Genomic DNA, 22,757 nt, shown 5'->3' on the forward strand with positions numbered 1-22,757 from the left:
TAAGAAATAAATGTACACCGAGGTTTATATTTTCATATTTAATAATGAAATATAGCTTTCTTTGGGAATATAGGTACAAGTTTTTAATCTCATTGAATTCCTTGTACATCCTATCCCATTTTTAACTCATCTGACCATATTTATTTTGTCATCTATCATCCAACAATTAGTGTGTAGTAATAATAGGCCACCAACATACATTCAGTATTTGGAGATCTGAGAAATTTCCATAACATAGTTCCTAAATTGAGGCATAACTTCACAACTGAACCACTGAGATATGGCAAGATACATTGGGGTGTTCAAACACAAGTCACATCATCTCCAGTATGAATTTAAAAAATCATTTGAATGCACAGTCAAACTTTGTTCAAATATCAGGAAAATATAAGGACTTCCATTTTGATTTCATATTCCAATAATTCAGAAAGTAATGAATCACTTTATATGCAAGTCTATGAGACCTCTTGCACTAAACGTGTTACCATGTTTCTGATAAATTAAGGTAGTATTTTTCTGCCTTTTATTTATACCATATATACATGTACTGAGTTTCCTGCTCTAACAATGCCTCTGCAATAGGCCCAGTGATCTAGACAATGGACCAAACAGATTAAGAAAGTTGCTGTTTCACAGTTCAATTAAAAAATCTTTGGGACAATTACATTGACACCAAGTCTTAGCAATGACATTTTCCTCACCTTGAATTTGGAGGATTTAAAGTTATATAATCAGGGATTAAATTTGCTCTCCTCCTTTCCCGTGAATAATGATTGTCCAATTTACCAGACTGATATTTGTTCAAAATTTGGTCTAAAAAAGGCTTTCACTGCCATAGCTCAGCATCCCACCACCCTTAAAAATAAAGTCTTAAAAAGATTTGTTTTTTCTTGAATTGTAAGTTCAGCTATCAAAGTATCAAGTTATGGTTGCAAAAACTACAATTAAAGTGCTGAAATCATTATCTGTAGTCTTTCACTGAAGGGATCCTGTTTCTCCAAGGCTTCATTTACAAGTGCCTGTATATGGAAAACAAGTAACCAAATGAATCAAAAGAAAATAAACAACCAACAATGGGAGACATATGCTAATACCTTGGTCACATTTTCTCTACGATGAGTCGAAAACAGCCGTTTTATTAATTTTGATTCAAACCACCTATATGTAGTTGGACAAAAAAATGTTAAAACGGCCGTTTTCAACTTGCTGTATGGCCGTCATAGAACAAATGTGACCATGGTATAATTATCCAATTCAGTATTTGACTTCCCTGAAACTCTGTGAATATTAACCTTTTTCCTGCAAACAAAAGTAAATATATCAAGATATGTACTGATGTGGTGTGCTCAACGCTTTAATATACAGAAAATGATATGAATTTTTTGTTTACACGACTAGGTTTTTTTCCCACTTACACGCTAGTGGCAAAAGTGTCAGATGATAAATTTCCACAACAGATGTATATCAAGGTTTGTGATCCTTACAGAATATTTTGATATTCATTAAATGCCTTTTTGGACACTTCATCATCTAAACATCTCTTTCAAATAAGTGTGCAAACACTTTGTTACCATTTTATTCTATCGGCAAATGAAAAGGCAAAAACAAAGAAAATGATAAAAATAAAAAAATTATAAAATAACAAAAAAACAATTGATGAAAATGGCAGTTTAGTTACCTTAGAAGCTTCCTTATCCTTCTTCATCAAAGCCTCTACTAATTGAAGTCTTATTACAGATCGGGTGTAGTCTTCTCCCCCAGGCTTCCCGTTGCTCTCCATGCCATGCTGAAATTCCCTTCTTGATTGCCTGCACAGTGATCACAAATGAAAGAGACTGTAAAATAAGCCTAAGATACTTCAAGAAAGGAATACATAAAATCAAGAGTCTTCTTCATATGTGTAGCTAACATGAGTTACAATAATTCAGTTCATCGTACATTTGTATAAAGCAACCAGCAGTTATCGACAGGTAACTGGTACTTATGATATTAAAGGAAGGTGATAAAATTAACATAATGATGCTCATAGTAATGATGATAATGTTGAATATGATGTTGATTCAAACCATAATAAGAATAAGGATGATTTTTCAATGTAAAGGACAAGTTCACCCCTCATAAAAGATGATTTGAATAAAAGGAGAAAATCCAACAAGCATAACACTGAAGATTTCATCAAAGTTGGATGTAAAATAAGAAAGTTATGACATTTTTAAGTTTCGCTGAATTTCATAAAACAGTTATATGTTCATCATGCGCAGTATGCAAATGAGGGGACTGATGATATCATCCACTTACTATTTCTGTTGCATTTTATTATATGAAATATTCTAATTTTCTCATTGTTCTGTGAAACAAAGTTTTATTCCTCCTGAACATATGGTATTTCCATTGTTTCAAAGTTTTATGGTTCAGTCAAGTTGGTCCTTAATGCAAAATCTGTATAAATCGAAATATTGTTCATACAATAAAAAACAAAAGAAACATTGGGCGATGGACATCATGGACTCTCTCATTTGCATGTCACTGAGTTGTGCATATAACTGTTTTGTGAAAAATAATCGAAACTTTAAAATGGCATAACTTTCTTATTTTACATCCGATTTTGATGAAATCTTCAGTGTTATGCTAGTTTGATTTTTATCTATTCATTCAAATCATCATTTTTCTGGGGTGGACTTGACCTTAATGATATTGAAGATGATAATGTTGTTCACGATAATGATGTTCATGACAGTGATGCAATGATGATGATGATAGTGTTGATGTTTATAATGATGATGGTGAATATTATGAAGATGATAACGGTTATAATAATTATAAAGGGGAATATGATAATGATGACAATAACTACAATAGGGAATACATTAATCATGCTTACCTGTCTTGATTACCTAGATGTTTATAAAGTAATCCCTTCAGTAAGTGACTCATAGCTTCCTTAGGAGCCTGTCTGTTGAGTTCATCAATCATTTGTTGACCAAGCTCACTCCACGAACCACTATCATCCGCTATCTGTAGTAAGATTAAGAAACAACAAATCAGCACCAATCATCGTTAGAACATCAATTAAGATATCTCCTTATGAAGTAAATAATTCTGATTGAGGAAAAGACAAAGTAAGCACTGGCTGGACGGACCGGAGAAACAGCACCACAGAGAAAGGCTATTCCGTACAAAGATTTTTTTTCTGTACTCTGAATTGTTCCAACCAATATTTTGTATTGGATTTAATACCTGTGAGTCTCCCTATGTTCAAATCCCTTGGAACCCAATAAACCTGTTCAACTTGGGTAAAATTAGACTTATAAGAGGTTAAATCCCACATTTCGCACAACCTGGATCCCGTAAACACAAAGGTTAGCGATTAATCACATGCTTGATTTTCATGATTAGTTGTACATTGTAGTCAATGCCATCAATTGTAGAAATATGTTCTATGATGATTGCTAAGCTTTGTGTTACAGGCTCCTGATCTGAAAAAATTCTTTCAACTTTAGTGATTATTGACTTACAGAAGGGAAACTTATGCAGAATCATCTGAAGCAATTTATAGAAACTCTTTCGCAATTTACAAGGGCTATTTTTTATATCATTGGGGACAAACGGACAAACACTTTTCTCCAATGTAATCTGCACATCATCCTACTGACAGGAAAGAACACCAATAGTTGATGCAATTTAATGTATACAATTTTTATACTATTTTGTGTGTTATGTACTTAAGATTTACATTTATATTTTATTTTTGACAATTGTAAGCGCTGTGATACTTTTTGTGTATAGCGCATATAAATAACCGTTATCATTATTATTAAGATAATGGAAAATATGAGAGGGAAGTGAGAAGATTAAATACATAGTTATCTCACCTTCAAGCCTAAGATAGCAAGGTATGCTAACTGATGTAATATAGTGATCTGCTTCCTACCACTGATGAGAGATAGACAGTGCTTATAGCAAGCTTCTGCTGCAGCCATCATCATGGATTCAGTGTAGATCTTACCTAATGTCTTCATTCCACAAAAGAAAGATAAAATATCTGCATGAAACTTAATCAATTTCATTCAAATAAGTTTTTATTTTTCATTAAAACATCCGATAATGCTCTAAATTTGAAATAAAAATTCATTCCAATTTGCCATGATTTTTCTTTAAATCCTAATTAATCTTTCATGCTGAGATCTTAATTAATGGTCTTTGACCTCAATGCAGTAAATCAAATTAGACAATCTTGTAGATTTGAATTGTTTAATTAATTTCTTCAGAATCTTTTCAAATTTACTTAAAGTATCAAATAATACATTAAATACTTGCCTACAATCAACCTTGTAATTATCTGATTTTCGTATTCAAAGTATCAATTTGAAACTAAACAATATCTTGAAATTTCGTACAAATTTCCTAGTACATACAGTAGTAGCAAACTCAATTTTTTTTAAATTTTAAACCCTCATTTCACATTTCATCAAATAATAAGAATATTAATAATAAGAATTTAAAATGAGAGTCAGGTGGAGAGATATGTACCTTGAAGTGGTTAAAGGTCAAGTCCACCCCAGGAAAATGTTGATTTGAATAAATAGAGAAAAATCAAACCAGCATATTGCTGAAAATTTCATCAAAATCGGATGTAAAATAAGAAAGTTATGGCATTTTAAAGTTTCACTTATTTTCACAAAACAGTGATATGTACAACTAAGTGACATGCAAATGAGTCAGTCGATGATATCCATCACTCACTATTTCTTTTGTTTTTTATTGTTTGAATTATATATTTCTTCATTTTTTACAGATTTGACCATAGGAACCGACTTCAATGAATCATATAGTATTAAACAATGCTAATTCCACATGTTCAGGGAGGAATTAACCACTGTTTCACTTGACAATGAGGAGAAAATTTGAATATTTCATATACTAAAATACAAAAGAAATAGTGAGTGGAGGACGTCATCAGTCTCTTCATTTGCATACCAACCAGGATGTGCATATAACTGTGAAATCAAGCGAAACTTTAAAATGTCATAACTTTCTTATTTCACATCCGATTTTGATGAAATTTTCAAGTGTTATGCTTGTTGAATTTTTCTCTTTTTTATTCAAATCAACTTTTTGTTGGGTTGGACTTGTCGTTTAATTGATCTACATATGTTTAATTTATCCAATAATGAATGCGCACTTTTGATTATTGCCAGAAAGGCTATGATGATGCTTGCTTCTAAACTTACTGTATTAGCGAGTCCTCTTTTTATGTAAATTAATCTATCTAAACAAATGCTGTTACTTCGTAACAAACATCAATATCGTGCAGTGATAAAAGCACACAATCATTACCGGACACTTTCTCAATACACGCACTGAATTAAGCGTAATCACACCCCCTAAAGCTGCATAAAGCATGGTTCAAAGGCACCTTTGTGGATGAAGGCCTAGGGGTTTGTAACCTGTACCTGCCATGCCAGTGGTGACTGAGAAGCCGTGATTGCTTCTCTGAGTGTTTTGAGATTAGACTTCTTTCCTGTCGCCATCCAGTCACTCAGGGTATGTAGTAGCATAAGGTCATCACTGGTCTCCTTTCCATAGTTACACCATTCAAGGAACTGATTATGATGAAAGAGAAGGTAGGGAATTTGGGAGAGGATGAAAATGCTATAGTTAAAGTTTGAACGACGAAATCATCAATTTGAAACCAAGAACAAACTGAAACAAGTAGAACATGTTTATAACTGAAACATTCAAACCATTTAGTATTGACAAATTAATCTGAGAACTAACTATTGCCCAGATGTCCCAAAATATTGTTCTACCAAGAGAAGATAGTTGGAAAAGTCCTGATACATGTACATATGTTGCAATATCCTAATTAACAAAAAGAAATATTAACAAAAAAGGAATTTGCATTAGGGAAATGAAGATGAATGCTACCAAACTCATTGAAAAAGTTTGCAGTTGAAATGTGATGTCCATGCTCATGTTAGATCTATAATACATCTCATATTCATAAATATGTAATAAAGTTTACCAGGGCTTCATGAAATTGAAAGTTGTCAAATTATGATCAAGACATCAACCAAATGCTTATACCCATTTCATAGAAATGTCTGATTCTTTATATCAACCTGAAAATTAAGATGTTGAGAACAAAACTCTGTACACAACGGAACTATAAAGACAAATGGAGGTTTGAACTGTCATGGTTTGTCCAGCTGTCGTGAATTATTTCTTACTTACACGATTTCATTCTTGCATGCTCCCTAGAATAGTTTTACTAGATTTACTAGTGGTTATCGTAAGCATAAACTAACAAAATCTTAAGGCGACCGCACACCTTAGGATTGGTCTGCGACTCAATTTTTTAATAAAACGTAGTAGAATTTGATTCTAATATTGACACTTGGAATATCTTACTGTGTAATGTTCTAAATCATTGTACAAATACCTATGCTCAAATCTTGACTATGCTATCATCCTCAGAATAAAAGCAAATTTAATATCTGTTTCTGTTTGTGGTAGCTCCCGTAGGAACTCGGCAGGACAGCATTTTGCTGGTAAACGCCAAGCTGGTAATTACCAATTACCTATGAAACATTTTACGTCTAGGTTAATCAGTCATAGTGGCTGACGTTATATCTAGTCGTAATGACGGCATAGCAGTCGTGGGATTGGCTACGATTTGAAACTAATTTGGCCTTTACTCCAAAAAAAAGGCTTACAATCTTACAAAATGGTTACATTAGTCTTCTTTCAATTAATTTTAACCTCAAATAAAATATGTTCCATTCACATTTTCAGAAAATGAGCAAAATGTGATTTGTTCCAAAATCGGATCGCAAAAAGTCGTAAGGTGTGCGGTGGCCTTCAAACTAGGGTATAAATTACCCTTTGTGATAGATCCTTCGCTTCCTTCCATTGTTGGCTCTGTAACAAGCAGAATACATTGTGAAGAGACACCCATGCAGCTAGCTTAGAATCTGCTTGACCTAAATACAGATAAATGCGCAATAAATCTCATTAACTACTTGATATATGGAGTTTCCACAATCATTCACAGAAAACGACCATTTATGGGAGACATCATGAAATAATTCAAGCTCTCTTTAAAGTTAAAAGTATAAATACATTCTTGACTATTTCTAATGTCTTATGCATCTTTCTACAATTACATCACCTAGTTTATCAAGCAATGCATACTATCATCATTCAGATATCATTATATTAAGCGCATTTAATCTTGGACACAAGTTCTTCTTTTACCAAGCTAGCAAAATTTATGCTATTGCCATGGTTTGAAATTGTAATAATTTATGTCAATATCAGTCACTGGGTTCACCTAACCCTAAATAGACTGGGCTATTTCGACGCTTAAGAATTTTTTAATCAAAATTAATTGATTTTAAGCAGTAAAAGGAAAAATAATGATACATTTATGAATTTTGGCTAAGAACACTATTTGCATTGGATTTGTACACAAATTCATGTTTTTGAGTAATTTTGGGTCTGCATGCACTTACAAAATGTTGCGTAATTTTGGAACCGCGTACCCAGGGGTCACAATTTTGGTCTCAAAAGTTGCGCGAGACTTGAAAGTAAAAAGTCAGCGAGTGACGCGGTCAAAAAATTTCGCGCGGCGGATTTATCGCGAAAAATGTCGAGGGGGGGGCTGATTCAGCCCCCCCAGTCTTTTTAGGGTTAAATAACCATGGTCTAAAACCACTGCTAGTTTTGGCCAAAAGAGCCCTTGCATTATTTGACCACTCTCGATTAACATGCCAAATTAGTCATTTATTACATAAATCTGCACAAACCATATTTTTACTTCACCATCTTTGTGAATATGTTTAATACATTCAGAAATTACATTCTCATTCTTGAAATATAAGAATTTTCAGTGGCTGAATCAACTAATTCTTTTCAGGTACTTCACAAAAATAACATTACCCAAATTACCCATTTTACTCACTTGTTTGCAAGAGGAATTTGGCCACTTGAAGATTGACATCTATCAGATTCCACTTGTCTTGGTGGACATGTTGGTATGTTGTCTGAGCAGAACAAGCAGCTCCAAGAAGGGCCCAATTATTCATATCACCTTTTCAAAAAATGAAATAAATAAAATGAAGTGAAAGAGAATGATACTCAATAAAAGTTTGAATTGTCTGCAATAAAAAAATACTTTAAACAGCAAAAGTGTGATATGTTTTGGGTCAAGGTAAAGACTCAACGATCTGAAACTTTTGTATTGCCTTAGGTTTTGCCTATTTTGACAGATAATTGTCAAAATTACTCCTCTTTACATGGCTATTGCTGCATATAAAAACATCAAAATTGTGAATATGGCGCATAAGCATTTTGTGAAAATATGTGCATGGCTTTACATATTAGCACACGATGACATATATATATTGGGATGATCTTTGTAGGTTTGCATGGTGGAGTTTGTAACCTGGAGGTCTACTGTTCACCATGTGTAATATGACGAAGGGAAGGAAATACAGGCAGAAAGATTGAAACGAAAAGACGAGATTTCAACCTGCTACTACTCAAACCATCGCTACTCAAGCCATATTCAGCTCATCTCATCTGGTTTACAGTCCTTTTCAGGACTTAACTCACTTTCAAGAAAAGAATACTTCCAATTTTCTCTGTTCATTCCATCTCGTCTTTCCATTTCAATCTTTCTGCCTGTATTTCCTTCCCTTCTTCATATTACACATGGTGAACCGTAAACCTTCTGCACGTTTCATATATACATGTATATTATTTCACTTATGATTGTCCAAGAAGTATCAATTATGCAGTGAATGAAGAGTCCTTTGCTCGTTCTTTACACTTCAACTGCTAAGCAGTGTTGTCAGCAATGTGTTATGATCTAGATTCTTAATAACAAAAGGAAAATTATTTTTTAGCTTTAGCTCTCACAGTTTCAAGAGATTTTACTTGCTCTGAGATTCTACTTGATCACCTTTGCCATACATACATGCCATCAGTCTGGTAAGGGTTTAATGTTGACTTCAAAATTTAAGACTGATTCAAAGATAATTTCTCTTAACCCTTTGACCCCGATAGGCCAGAATACTGTGCAGTGAACTCGCCAAAACCCAACAGGCCGGAGTACCTACCGGCCTGAAGCCATGTGACTTGAAAAACATGGGTTCTAAATATCCAGTGATCATTAATAATGATGTCATCTTTCTAGTACGAGTAGGAATATTCAGTTGATAATTTCATTTAGCATAAAAAAAAATGGCCAACATATACTACTATACTGCAAAAGATTGTGTGGTATGTATGGTAATATGCGGTGAGTCATAACGCTGACTGTGGGGCAGCTATTGATAAAACTCACTTCAGTTGAAAGAGTGATTTGAGCCTAAAACAGACACAAAAGATCATATTTCTGTCTGTAGACTAGGTCTGTAAGAAGCTAAACAACTTCAGTCAGGGCGGGCCACGTACCAGCAGGGGGAAGATGCCGCGTGGGCTCGAATCATGGGATTTTATTAATGTGGTTGATAAGTGCAAATAATTCAGGGTAGGTATGGGTCATGACCACCCCAAATAATTCAGGGTTCAAAGGGTTAAAGATAAATTCCAGTTCTGGTAACTACATGTATCTAAAAATGACTTTTTACAGAATCTAATATAATGACCACCCAAGTGTCTGTTTGTATGAATAAAAAATATGTGCCAAAGGATTCTGGAAGAAATTGTGTAATTGCTGAGAAATAAGCAAAATAAGCGCGGGTTCGGTCACTTCCGTCGGGTCTTTATTCCAGCAATAATAATGCACTGTCCCACGTGTGCCTATCTGTGTTGGTGATCTTCAGTGTGAACATTTTTCAGGGTAGATTTCAAGATTTCACAAAGTTCAGTTTATGTAACTGTACCAGATCTAGATCCTCGATGATATACTGACAATTAAGCCTGGTTTTACAGACTTTCTCATGAAATCAGTGTTTACTGCAACTACTGGAATTTCTCTTTAATTAATATTCTGAATGTACCTGGCATGGCATGGACAGCCTTCTGTGCTGCGATCAAGCTGGGAGAAAGACGACCTCTGGAAGGGTTACCATGGCAACCAGAGCAAAGTTTTGCTGCAGCATTGACTTGAAGAACATTCTACAAGAAGGCATTATAGACAGTGGTTACACACAAATATCTACACAATGAACACAAGAACTATCATATGTTCAATGATTCAAAACAGAAAGAAACCAATAGAAACAACTTTATTTTATGACATTGCACACTGGCACTTATACAAATTTCTTCCTTTGTTTTGAACAATAAGATTTTTTTTAGCTAAACTTTTATCAAAGTTAAATGATGGCATGTTGTGTACAGAAAATATGAGCTTGTTGTTGAAATGAACTAATTTATATATTTACATCTCACCTTGTGGGTAGGTACTAGAAGCCTTGCCTTTTCTGAACAGGTCAATGTAAACTGCAATAAAATAGAAACGGAAGACAGTTGCACTTCATAAAGCTGATTTTGAAGTAACACATGGTTCAACACATGATTATAATGTTTGGGATGCTCAAGGTCTATTTTAAAGCCGGCTCACACTGCAATTCATTGCGATCCAATTTTCAAAGAAATCATAATACTATTGACATGAACATTCCAACCAATAAAATCTTAGTGATCCGAGGTCAGAATACTTGTAGAGCTACTGAAATCAAAATTCATTGTAGTTCGAGCCTCAATGTAGGAATAAGAGCAAATTCAATTTCAAATCGTAATGACGTCATCATCGGCTGCGACTTGAAGCCGATTTGGAATAATCTGACCACAGGGCTTGCCGCACAGCAAAATTATGATTTCATTATGCCAAAATTCAAATAAAGTAATTCATGTTTTTGGAACTTTCATATTAAATGCAAAATGTGATTTTAACAGAAAATAATGTCATATCGGAACACAAAGTGTGAGACGGGCTTAACATACATATAACTGAGCACGACTTCATTTCCCATCATTCAATTAGAAAATGGGCCTTTATTACAGTGTATCTGGATCCTGGTTGCACAAAGTTTGGCAATCAGTCATTGTATGACATTTGCCAATCAATGTTGTTGAATTCATATTTTGTTTGGAATTTCTCTTGCCTTCGATCGCAAAACCTTGACCATTATATTTTTGGTACGTGGCAAAAGCTTGCATTTTTGAGAAAAATATATCTTGGAAATTAAAGATTGGATATTAATCATTCAATCTTCACTATTCTTGCATCATGAAAGCTACAAAGGTGATGAAATAGAAATTAAACAATGAAAAAAAAATGTACATGTCAGTGCCTCATATTCATATTGATTTTTCTTTTTGGACGAAGGGATGATTAATAAAGAGGCCTCTGCGATCTGATTCTTTCAAACAAACAAAAATGATAAATACCTCCACATTTGTAGCATCAAGCAGTAGCATCAGTTCTGCTGCCAGATTCCATAACTGATTGTCATTGGGATAACTGAATTAGAAGAAAAACAAACATTATTTTGATGAAAATTAACTATCAAATCATTAAAAATTCTACAATTAAGATTTATACAGAGTTCAAACATCAACTGGATCAGTAATCCATGAGATTAAAGCTTGAATACATTTCACTATACTCTGTATAACTTCAATGTGTGACATAACATCATTCTGACTGCAAAGGTTCATGCTTATTAAGTTGATGTACATGTACTTACTCTTTAACTGCTTTCATGAGGTGTTTAGACATTGCTGGTAAATCACCCTGATATATGAGGAAAACAAAACGAAATCATGACTAAACTAAACAATTCATCATTATCAATTATACATTTTGTAAGCTGAAAGTCATTAAATAGGCAAGTTAAAGGAGATGTGTACTATTGCCGAAACGAGCCATCTATTCGATCTTGTTTAAGAGTAAAAATTTAGTATAATACATTCTGAAAGAAGTACTTTTCCAGATCTTAATTCTTGGTGTGGGTATCTCCAAAATCTAACTTGTAATGTCTAAAACTACTGCGGTGGCTTCTGCTATACAAAATAACAATCCTAGAAATTCATCTGTGAGTAAGCTGATACCTGGAAAAAAAACTGCCATATAACCCAATGGAGAACTAACTTTAAGTAATTGGCATATGATAAAACAAGTGGAATGCCTCTGGCCGTCTCACCTGCATCACGCGGTTCAATATAGCAGCAGTGCTCACTTTGAATACTACTCTAACTCGCACAAGATGTTCAGTGATACATGGTTACTCTTATTTCCCTTTTTTATGAACTAGACCAATAAACTTACAGAGATATGATGGTTATTCAACAAAAAACCCCAACATGGCCAAAGTTCATTGACCTTACATGACCTTTGACCTTGATCATGTGACCTGAAACTCGAACAGGATGTTCAGTGATACTTGATTACTCTTATGTACAAGTTTCATGAATCAGATCCATAAACTTTCAAAGTTAGGATGGTAATTCAACAGATACACCCAATTCGGCCAAAGTTCATTGACCTTTGACCTTGGTCATGTGACCTGAAATGCGCACAGGATGTTCAGTGATACTTGATTACTCTAATGTCCAAGTTTAATGAACTAGACCAATAAACTTTCAAAGTTATGATGGTAATTCAACAGATACCCCGATTCGGCCAAAGTTCATTGACCCGAAATGACCTTTGACCTTAATCATGAGACCTGAAACTTGCACAAAATTTTCAGTGATGCTTGATTACTATTATGTCCAAGTTTCATGAATCAGATCCATAAACTTTCAAAGTTATGATGGGAATTCAACAGATATCCCCAATTCGGCCAAAGTTCATTGACCCTAAATGACCTTTGACCTTGGTCATGTGATGTGAAACTCATGCAGGATGTTCAGTGATACTTGATTAACCTTATGTCCAAGTTTCATGAACTAGGTCCATATATTTTCTAAGTTATGATGACATTTCAAAAACTTAACCTCAGGTTAAGATTTCGATGTTGATTCCTCCAACATGGTCTAAGTTCATTGACCCTAAATGACCTTTGACCTTGGTCATGTGACATGAAACTCTGATAGGATGTTCAGTAATACTTGATTAACCTTATGGCCAAGTTTTATTAACTAGGTCCATATACTTTCTAAGTTATGACATCATTTCAAAAACTTAACCTCAGGTTAAGATTTGATGTTGACGACGCCGCCGCCGCCGCCGTCGGAAAAGCGGCGCCTATAGTCTCACTTTGCTTCGCAGGTGAGACAAAAAACTATGTTAATGTTGGATTCTAATTCCACTTATATTACCAGCCTTTTGATCCCCAGTTTTCTCAATTTTTATTTCAATCCATGAGCTACTCTAGCCATGATGATTAAAGAGCATATGAATAAGAACAATAAAAATCATCTCATGAAGGTACCACATATTAAATTAAGATAAATAAATAAAACAAATAAACAAATAAATAAATAATATAGGATTTGTATAGCGCCCATGTATCCACCTTGCTAGGTGCTCAAGGCGTTCTTATATTACCGTGGCTAAGCTAGTCTACTGATTCTGGTGCGCACAGCTTTTTAAGGAGTTACTTTCTGCCAGTACCCATTTACCTCACCTGGGTCGAACAGCAGTGTGGATAAATTTCTTGTTGAAAAAAAAAACACGCCACGGCTTGGATTCGAACCCACGACCCTCTGTTTGAAAGGCGAGAGTCAGAACCACTAGACCACGCGCCCACACATATTCCGGGTAGGACTAACATCTTTTTTAATTGCCCTGAGGATAATTTCTTATTAACCTGCAAGTAATGAGCAGCGGAGGCCAGGACCGTTGTTTGGTGGACCAGGTCCTGTTGGTTAGGCTGCTTGGCAAGCTCAGCCAGGGCTGCATTGGTGAGGACCATATCCTGGGTCTGCAGTCCCAGGGCACTCAGTGCTACTAGCCCTTCACGACAGGGGGACGACAGCTGGGAACTACAAGGAGATCATAATGATAATGATTACAGTATATCTATAGAGTGCAGATACTATTCAACAATAAGTATGCATTCTACTGATCATATTTTCATGCGACAAGTTGTCAGATCTGACATCTTTCCATGATTTTGATTGGCTGAGAGGCACTGCTCCTATGGTAACTGTCGGATAAAATGGGACTTGTCGGATAAAACGTCCGACAAGTCCTTTCATGAAATGCCCCCCAGATCTCCTGATAAGCCTTGTTATTCATCAAATAGATATAATAAAAATATTGATTTCAACTTATTTACTGATGGGCTGATTGGGTTTATGCCTACATGACAAGTCCACAATTCTATGGTGTAGCTGGGTGCTTGACCAAGAAATGCTTTACATACAATTAGTTATATATTGAATGTTATTCCCTACATAGATAAAAACAGAGTAATGTCATGGGCAGAGCAGGAACAGCATACAGAACAGGGATGTGTTACTGTTGAAAAGTTAGCCACATCTACACCATTATAGACAGATCCATGATCTTGTTTAAAAGAAAGTTGAAACCTTGGCACAAAATCATAATGTTAAAGAGAGCAATTTGAATAGGACCAAATTATACATTAGGACAATATCTAAGGTCTCTAACCTTAAACACCCAAGGACCATAGCCTCTAATGATGTGCAGGTACTCTAATATAGTTGACATTGCATATATATGTAGAATATGCTATCTAGGTAAAGAATCCAAAAATGCCTCTGAGAGCCATGACCTACAACTTGCCATTTTTCTTCAGTAGATGAAATATTTGAATTTCATTTCACATTGAAGCAAATAATCTCAAAATCCTGTCAAAAATGTAAAGTTCAGAAATATGTAAAAAATCAGAGGATTGGTGGTGAATAAGATTTAAAAATGGTGAGATTCACCTTTGAAAGAGCAAGGTTTTAGCAGTGGCAAGATCTCCAGATTGGCAGGACACCATGGCAAGAGCTGTCAGGATCTGAGATCTCTCAACGTCAGAAGAAACTAACTGCAATGCTTGCTCATAAGCTGATTGAGTCAAGAAAATATAGAAACATACATAAACAAAATTAATTCAAAAATATGAGCTAAATTACAATGGTAAATAACATACATGTATTAAGACAAAATGTACAGAAGCAAGGGAAATCAAGAACAGTCAAGTGGAACACCTCTGGCAGTCTCGCCTGCATTAAGCGATTCGATATAGCAGCAGTGCTGACTTTCAAAAAACAGCTATTGAATAATAATTCACAAAAGAAAACATATGATAATATAAAAATAATAAAATACTATGTCCATTGACCATGACCATGATCATGTGCTCTAAGATCATTTACACAAGTATTTGATTACTCTTATGTCCAAGTTATATGAATCAGATCCATACACAAGTTATGATGCCAATTCAACAAATACCCCCAACATGACCAAAGTTCAATGACCCTGACCTTTGACCTTCGTCAGGTGACCTGAAACTCTCACAAGATGTTCAGTGATACTTAATTACTCTTACTGTATGTCACTATGTCTAAGTTTTATGAACTAGATCCAAGAAATTTCAAAGTTACGATGGAAATTCAACAAATACCCCTAACAGTTCATTGATCCTAAATGACTTTGACCTTGGTCATGTGACCTGAAATCAAGGCAGAATGTTAAGTAATACTTGATTACCCATATGTCCAAATTTCATGAACTAGGTCCAGATACTTTCTAAGTTATGATGTCATTTTAAAAAATTAACCTTAGATTTGATGTTGTTGCCGACGCCGTCGGAAAAGCAGCGCCTATAGTCTCACTGTATCTTTTTTGCAGAGTATAGAAAGTTGAGATAGTAAGGTGATATTAAGTTTATCTTATTGTCTTTTTACTAACTTACTCTCATCTTATACACTATACAACAATACACAATGTTTAATGTGACATCATAAATTTGGCCATTTGCATAACAACCTCCTTTTGGTTGAACAAATATTGATTAAAAAAATCATGATCAAAACATTTTAAAGTGGTAATGACACCATTTTAAATTATTTTTACATAATACTCCATCAGACAGGCCCTTTATTTCAGTATGATACTCTAATGAATCACATAACATATTACTTGTACTGTAAAAGAAAATTAAAACCATTGTATGCATTAAAAAAAAAGAGTTCCATATTACACGTTCAAAGACTCATTGCCACGAGGACATAAAAAACGCTCGAGTCTAAGTAGTTAATTGCAACTACTAAAAAGCAAGAAAGAAGCTAATGATACATGTAGTGTGAAAATTTGCCAATTACCCATATAGGCTTCCTGCCATTCCTTGTTCCGATAGAGGGCCAGAGCAAGCTGAAGGATGTCTTGAATATCAACCAGAGGACTGATAGAACGTAAGGTATCTCTGGCTTCCTCTGCTTTACCAATGGAGCTGGAGTAATGATGGAAGGATAGAATGATTCTAGTACTCTATTTTCTTTAACCATAAAAAAACATTTAGGATAAATCTGCTTACTAACATATTATATTTTAGGCATAGTGACTGATACCCTTTTCATAAACCTATCCTCCAATTAGCCGCCTAAGAGTAATGCGGATAATTCAATAAAAATTGCGTTCATAAACTCCGAAAATAAGCCACATTATTTTTACGAGCGCCCGTCCTGAAAAAGGCGGATAATCGCCATGACAACTGGACACGCCCCTCCGATGCGGTTGTGTTGGAAAAGGGTGACCTTGTGACCGCACCATGGCAATTATCCGCATTATTTGGAAATGCGTTCATAAACTCAAAATCTTGTCCCGATGCTGCTATTATGCGGATAATAGCAGCATCAGAGTAATGCGGATAACTCTTGTCCTCCTCCAATTTTACGACCAAATTATGCTGCTATTAGCCGCCTAATTCATTTTAATGGGGTTTATGAAAGGGGTATGATTTCTCAGATTTGGGAATAAGTGGGGAGATTCAACTTTTTAAAATGAGTGAATAATTTATCATCTTCATGTATGTCTTTTACACTAAACCTGAGAGATTGAAAGAGCTTGTTGGACATAGCCACAATTAATGTACTGTTTGCAAAATGCTTGCAATATATTGTAATTATTTTATTAAGTACATGTAGATACCTTGTTACTGGGTTCTCCAGTGGGTTGTCATAAAGCTTTTCATGCATTGTAAGGATTGACCTTTGAAAGGTCTTGAGGCCCATTGTCAAAACCTACCACTTTCTGTTATTGTTGTATTTATAATGCATCCTTTTGTATATCAATGTATTTGTAGTTTTAATGTATTTCTGAATATTTTTATACTATTGTACTTGTATTTTTATCAGATTGTGGAAGATAAATGATTTGATACTGAACTGAAATAAAGTTACGCATGACTTTATGTTCGACTGGAACATGATCTTAGGTGCCACATGTATGTCAGCTACATAGGAATATGACATTTAGCACAAGAAAAGGTCACCAGTTCTGCATAAAGTCACTTGTATCCTATGAACAATTTTATGAAACTTGCCAGGAAAGAAACTTCCATGACTTTGCACTATTTAGTAAAAAGGCATATAAGTCACAAACATACATGTACACAGATTTGAGGAAAAAATTAAAAAGTGCAGACAATCCATATTCTAACTTATATTGACAAATCAATGCTGCATGTTACTTCTTAACAAGGTGTGTGTCAACATGCTTCTGTGTCTGCCTTTCTATCTAGGCACTGAAATAAAAGAACGAACGATTGATTTCCACTTACTTCAAAGCTCTACCATGATTAGACAAGGCGATGTTGATCTGCTTCGCATCTCCCTGAGTCTTTACCACCTCTAGTGCTCTGGGAAAACAGTGTAAAGAATTATCTTGGCAGTTAGCAAGTATGGACATGCATAACAATGATGGGAAATTTTTGAAATAATTATTGTTAAGTTCTTGCCCCCTTCCTTTTGAAAGGAACCTAAATTGGGATCTGCAAGTGGAACAGCTCATCCAACGTGCTTCGAAACATCTGTATATCTTGTGCAAGCTGAAAAGGAATGGAGTTCCAGCAAGTGATGTATTAAGTTTGATAGTTTGTACTTAATTATAAGGTGTAAGACAATTTCGTATTTATGCCCTAATTTTAATGATTGTAAAAAGCGCCATGCCTGATGGATGTGTCTGCTTTAAAAGAATCTATCATTACTAGTATTATAAACCAAGCTTTGCTACTTATATCTTACATCTACATGTTTGTTTCATTAAAAGAGAAGCTATTATCTTATGGTCAACTTTTCAATGGTATTTCCCTTCATATTTAACCATTATTTTTGTTATTACCACTATATCACTTCTATGAAAATTTTAGGTTGTATTCTAATCATCAGTGTTTGTCCTATCTCATCAAATGTCATACTACATTTTGTGAGACTTTAACAAATAAACCAAACTGAAGTTGACTTTGAGTGGAGAATATTTCTACATTTATTAAGACTCACTGTTTATAGGACACTTCTGCAGCTCGATGTAGACCTTGTCTTTCTTGTAATATTCCATGTAAAGTGTGAGCTTCTCCACTAATCTGGAGACGATCTGTGATAACGTTGATGATTAAAAAGGGGGGAAGGAGAAAAGAGGGAGAAAGGGCTTAATAAGTTAAAGATAAATTCCAGTTCTGGTAACGATCTCAAAATGACTTTTTACAGAATCCAATATAATGACCACCCAAGTGTCTCTTTGTATGAATAAAAAATCTGTGCCAAAGGATTCTAGAAGAAATCGTGTAATTGTGGAGAAAAAAGCAAACAAAATAAGCGCGGATTCGGTCACTTCAGTCGGGTCTTTATTCCAGCAATAACAATACATTGTCCCACGTGTACCTATCTGTGTTGGCGATCTTCAGTGTGATCGTATTTCAGCTTAGATTTTATGATTTCACAAAGTTCAGTTTACGTAACTGTGCCAGATCTAGATCCACGATGATATAGTCATACTTAACCTTGGTTTTACAAACTTTCTCACGAAATTAGTGTTTTACTGCAACTACTATCAATTAGCTTTAATAAGGTGCAAGTTCATAATAATAAATGCAACATAAAAATAGATTTAGAAAGGAAGATGTGTAAGAATTATTTACAACAGACAAGTCAATCTTGGAACCTTCTTTACCATTACACACATATTTACTATTCTTCTTTTTTTCTTCTACCCTTATATCATAAATCTTTATGAACCACCAGCTAATCTTGTTTTTGCTGAACCATTTATGATCATAATATGTACATGTATAGTTATTACCATGAAATGGATTGAATTGAGCTGCCAGTTTTAAATCCAAATTTATTGTATCTCACTCTCTCACTGTTTTTTTTTTCATTTTATCTCTATTTTAGTCATTGTTTGTCAAATCGGCATCTTTATTGTCATACCCAATCCAACTTATAGATCATTCACTGTACGTGTACACACCTGCAACTTTGCCTATTGCGGCATCAGCAGCGGGAATGGCAGCCATCTGAATCACATTGTATCTGTACACCTCAGAATCCTTGTTGAGTGATGGGTCTAGGAGTGCACTACACACCAAATCAGCATAGCCAAGGCCACCTTCAACCTATCAAAGAATATTAAAAAAAACATGCTTAGAAGAATAGGTCAAGGTCAACATCAAGGTCGATTATTACCAGGCTTGGTTTGGTCTCTGTCACGGATATGAAGATTGCCAATCTGGCCTTAGTAGAACTGGATTTCTGGCAAAAGAGTTATTTTTTCATTTTCCAGGGCTACTTTTCACAATCTACTGCCTAAGCTGCCTAATTCTGCAATGGGGGTCTTTCTTTTTATTTTCCAGGGCTCTTTTGACCATTTTGGGGCAATGGGCTAAATTGCCCAAAGCCCCCATATAACTTTTTTTCCCTGCCAGACTAGACTATATGTAAATACTTAGGTGCACATTATAGCACACATTACGGTTAAATCTAAAAATGAATAAGTCATACTTATAAAGGAAGTAGGTTCCTTTTTTAAACCATTTATAAATTACCATAAACTATAAACTACAGCCGGGGTAATATATAATGCGCCACTGAATAGGCAACTAGATAGATCGGCGCCTCATAAATGCTATATATTATTATTATTACCATTATTTTCAAGTACCATGAAAAATCCGAGTTATTTTCATTAGATATCTTAGCATTGTAGATCTTACATGTGTAGTTAACTCTGTGGTATGTCTGTAGAGGTCCATGGCTTCTTGGCTCCCTAACGTCTCAGCTAGCATGCTCTGAATGATAGAGATTCAGAATAAATATCTTTAGAAAATACATGTAAACAGAAGGGAAAAAACATAAAAAATCAGTATTTACATGACATATTTCATTATTTTAATGTACAAATACAATAATATGAACAACAACAACCAGAAAGGGGCTTAAGAGATACTTGAGGACACCGAACGAAAATACTCTGACACTTTTCCAGGAAACAAATTTATTGATCATCTCTTAAACAATTTTCTGCAAAACTTTTAACATAATGTAATTACTGCAGATGGAGCAATTTTAAAAGATAACTTGACTGGTCAACAGAAGAAAATATCAAGCTTCGCTAAATAAATGATCGTCATGTTTTTCTTAATCATATGGTGTATCTGACTCTCATCTTTCAAACAAATCATCATGGGTTTGAATTCAAGCAATTGCATGTTTTCCTTCAGCAAGAAATTTATTCATATTGTGCTGCACTCAACCCAGGTGATGTGAATAGATACCTGACAGAATTATTTTTGTTGAATGCACCGAGTGCCAGAATTGCGCAGCACCTCGAGCTAAAGTCAGGGTAGTAATAGTTGCATTTTGTATCCTCTGGAAAATGTGCTACATAAATCAAGCTACTACTAAGTATTTTTTTTTTTTGACAAAACACAAATTATTTCTACCTGTCCAATCCAGCATTGCACATAGTTCGGTTCCAAAGACTGGGCAACAGCGAAGGCTTCATTAGCAAGCTTTAGGTTCCCATGGGATAGGTACAAGGTTCCTAGGTTGGTCCAAGCTACAACATTCTGTAGTAAAAATAAGACACAATTAACATTAACTTCTAGTCTGTTGCATTTTATTGACTCACATTCCAGAAATGTTCAGCTAACAAAGACAATCATTTGTTGGCTATAAATTGACAGGGATTTGCAGATTCTATGCTTGGTCAGGTCATACTTCAGAACTTTTAAAAGAAGATCCTCTGTCCTTAAGCAAATGTACTAAAATTCATATTAGTGTTTATATTATAATAGTTTAGCCCATGAATTTGAAATAAATTCAAATAATCTAGTTAGAAAGGTAAAAATCATGGTCACTTTGGTTGCAAGTTTCTAAGACAAGTGCAAATAATTTATATAAACAGTGAGAAAAAAAAACAATAATAATTAGGGGCTGAAGCACAGCAACTAGCATATCTACTAGTGCAAATACAGGATCCATTGCCAAAAGTGTACATTTATTACGGGACCTTCTACATGTCTGTGTTAAATCAAGAAATTTTCATAACTGTGGCATACTATGTACATTAAATCTTAAACACTACAAATACAGAGTATAAGATAAAAAAATGTCTACCTTTGATTCTAATTGAATTGATTTGATGAAGGCATGTTGTGCAAGTTTTGGGTCGTCAACAGCTGTAAATAACAAGAAGGCAAAACCATCAATACTTCATGCAATTACTCCTATCCATATGTTGCACTCGCATTCCGAAATTTGCAAAAGTATTAAAATAAAGAGGCTATGTTCCTTAATCCGAGTGTTAAAGGAACGACCCTCGGATTAAGGAACATAAGACCCATGGTAGGAGAGACGAGAGGGACAAGTCTGCAATCATCGATCATGCTCATACGCATGATCACCGGATCCTCTGGGATGAAAGTAGACTAGTCACCCGTGTCCCCTACTGGCATCAGCGGAGAGTCAGAGAAGCGTTGGAGATTGAGGAACATAACACTGTTCCTCAAGACAGCGGCCTCCAACTTAGCAATATCTGGCTTACCGTTCTAGACAAAGGGGCTAATTTGCCTAATTAGCCTACCGGGAGTTTCCACACACACGTGTGAGCACTGCAGCGCACGGGCGGAAGTGGTGGCTTTTGTCATTCATAAAATGCTAATCCTAGCGGGAATGATAAATGACGGCATTTCAGGTCGTGGCTGGTTTTGCGCGCCCAATTTGTATGTTGTCACTCACGTCCGCATATGTGGATGTCATGTGACTTATCTATAGCCAATCAGACACATGTACCCTGCGAGATACCGTGCAGACGGCACTTCGACAGAGTATATAAGGCCTGCTTTTACAAACTTTGCTCATTCTCCTGAGGATGACAAGAACAAACTTGTCGAAACGTCGAGATTGGGTGTTCCTTTTCAGGACCAACATTTGCCCAAGAAAGATACATGGTGTACCGTGAAATCTACTACATTATTGTTCTTCGCCATGGAAACCTTCAGAAGTTATATGAATAAAATATGCTTTGTACAATTTGCATGGAAAGATGAAAATACCAAATAATTCCATACTTTAGGTAGCATTACCACTTAATAGTTTTTTTTGGGGGTACAAGCATACCACCAATTGTCCATTTACACACACAAAAAAATGTTTAGCCTCGCAGATAGAGATTCAATAAATATACATGAGTGAGATGGCTGATAAATTTCCACTTAAGAGTTCAAATGATGATCGAGATACATGTACATCTAGTAAGAAATTATTTCCACAAATATTCGCACTGATCAATGAGGCTATCTTTGGTTAGGAGTTTGCAATGGTCCAATTAAATAGGTCAA

The 22,757-nt window shown here is 35.0% G+C and overlaps 1 protein-coding gene across 2 annotated transcripts in view; it reads right to left on the reverse strand.

Moving 5' to 3' along the window:
* Positions 1 to 892: 892 nt before the first annotated feature.
* Positions 893 to 22,757, reverse strand: part of LOC121415382 (tetratricopeptide repeat protein 37-like) — a 54,065-nt gene continuing 32,200 nt past the window's right edge. For both annotated transcript variants that reach the window (XM_041608577.1, XM_041608578.1), the window contains exons 26-45: positions 21,535 to 21,596; positions 20,859 to 20,984; positions 20,130 to 20,204; positions 19,388 to 19,532; positions 18,418 to 18,511; positions 17,700 to 17,777; positions 16,243 to 16,370; positions 14,857 to 14,980; positions 13,770 to 13,944; positions 11,703 to 11,749; positions 11,404 to 11,476; positions 10,402 to 10,452; positions 10,008 to 10,125; positions 7,964 to 8,092; positions 6,883 to 6,983; positions 5,454 to 5,603; positions 3,873 to 4,013; positions 2,882 to 3,015; positions 1,679 to 1,808; positions 893 to 1,019 (exon numbers count right to left, since the gene is read on the reverse strand). In XM_041608577.1, the coding sequence (XP_041464511.1) occupies positions 945 to 1,019; positions 1,679 to 1,808; positions 2,882 to 3,015; positions 3,873 to 4,013; positions 5,454 to 5,603; positions 6,883 to 6,983; positions 7,964 to 8,092; positions 10,008 to 10,125; positions 10,402 to 10,452; positions 11,404 to 11,476; positions 11,703 to 11,749; positions 13,770 to 13,944; positions 14,857 to 14,980; positions 16,243 to 16,370; positions 17,700 to 17,777; positions 18,418 to 18,511; positions 19,388 to 19,532; positions 20,130 to 20,204; positions 20,859 to 20,984; positions 21,535 to 21,596 (2,156 nt within the window). In that variant the 3' untranslated portion in view covers positions 893 to 944. The remainder of the gene's footprint in view (positions 1,020 to 1,678; positions 1,809 to 2,881; positions 3,016 to 3,872; positions 4,014 to 5,453; positions 5,604 to 6,882; positions 6,984 to 7,963; positions 8,093 to 10,007; positions 10,126 to 10,401; positions 10,453 to 11,403; positions 11,477 to 11,702; positions 11,750 to 13,769; positions 13,945 to 14,856; positions 14,981 to 16,242; positions 16,371 to 17,699; positions 17,778 to 18,417; positions 18,512 to 19,387; positions 19,533 to 20,129; positions 20,205 to 20,858; positions 20,985 to 21,534; positions 21,597 to 22,757) is intronic.

The sequence above is a fragment of the Lytechinus variegatus genome, chromosome 5 (genome assembly GCF_018143015.1).
Source record: "Lytechinus variegatus isolate NC3 chromosome 5, Lvar_3.0, whole genome shotgun sequence".
In the NCBI taxonomy this organism is placed as follows: domain Eukaryota; kingdom Metazoa; phylum Echinodermata; class Echinoidea; order Temnopleuroida; family Toxopneustidae; genus Lytechinus; species Lytechinus variegatus.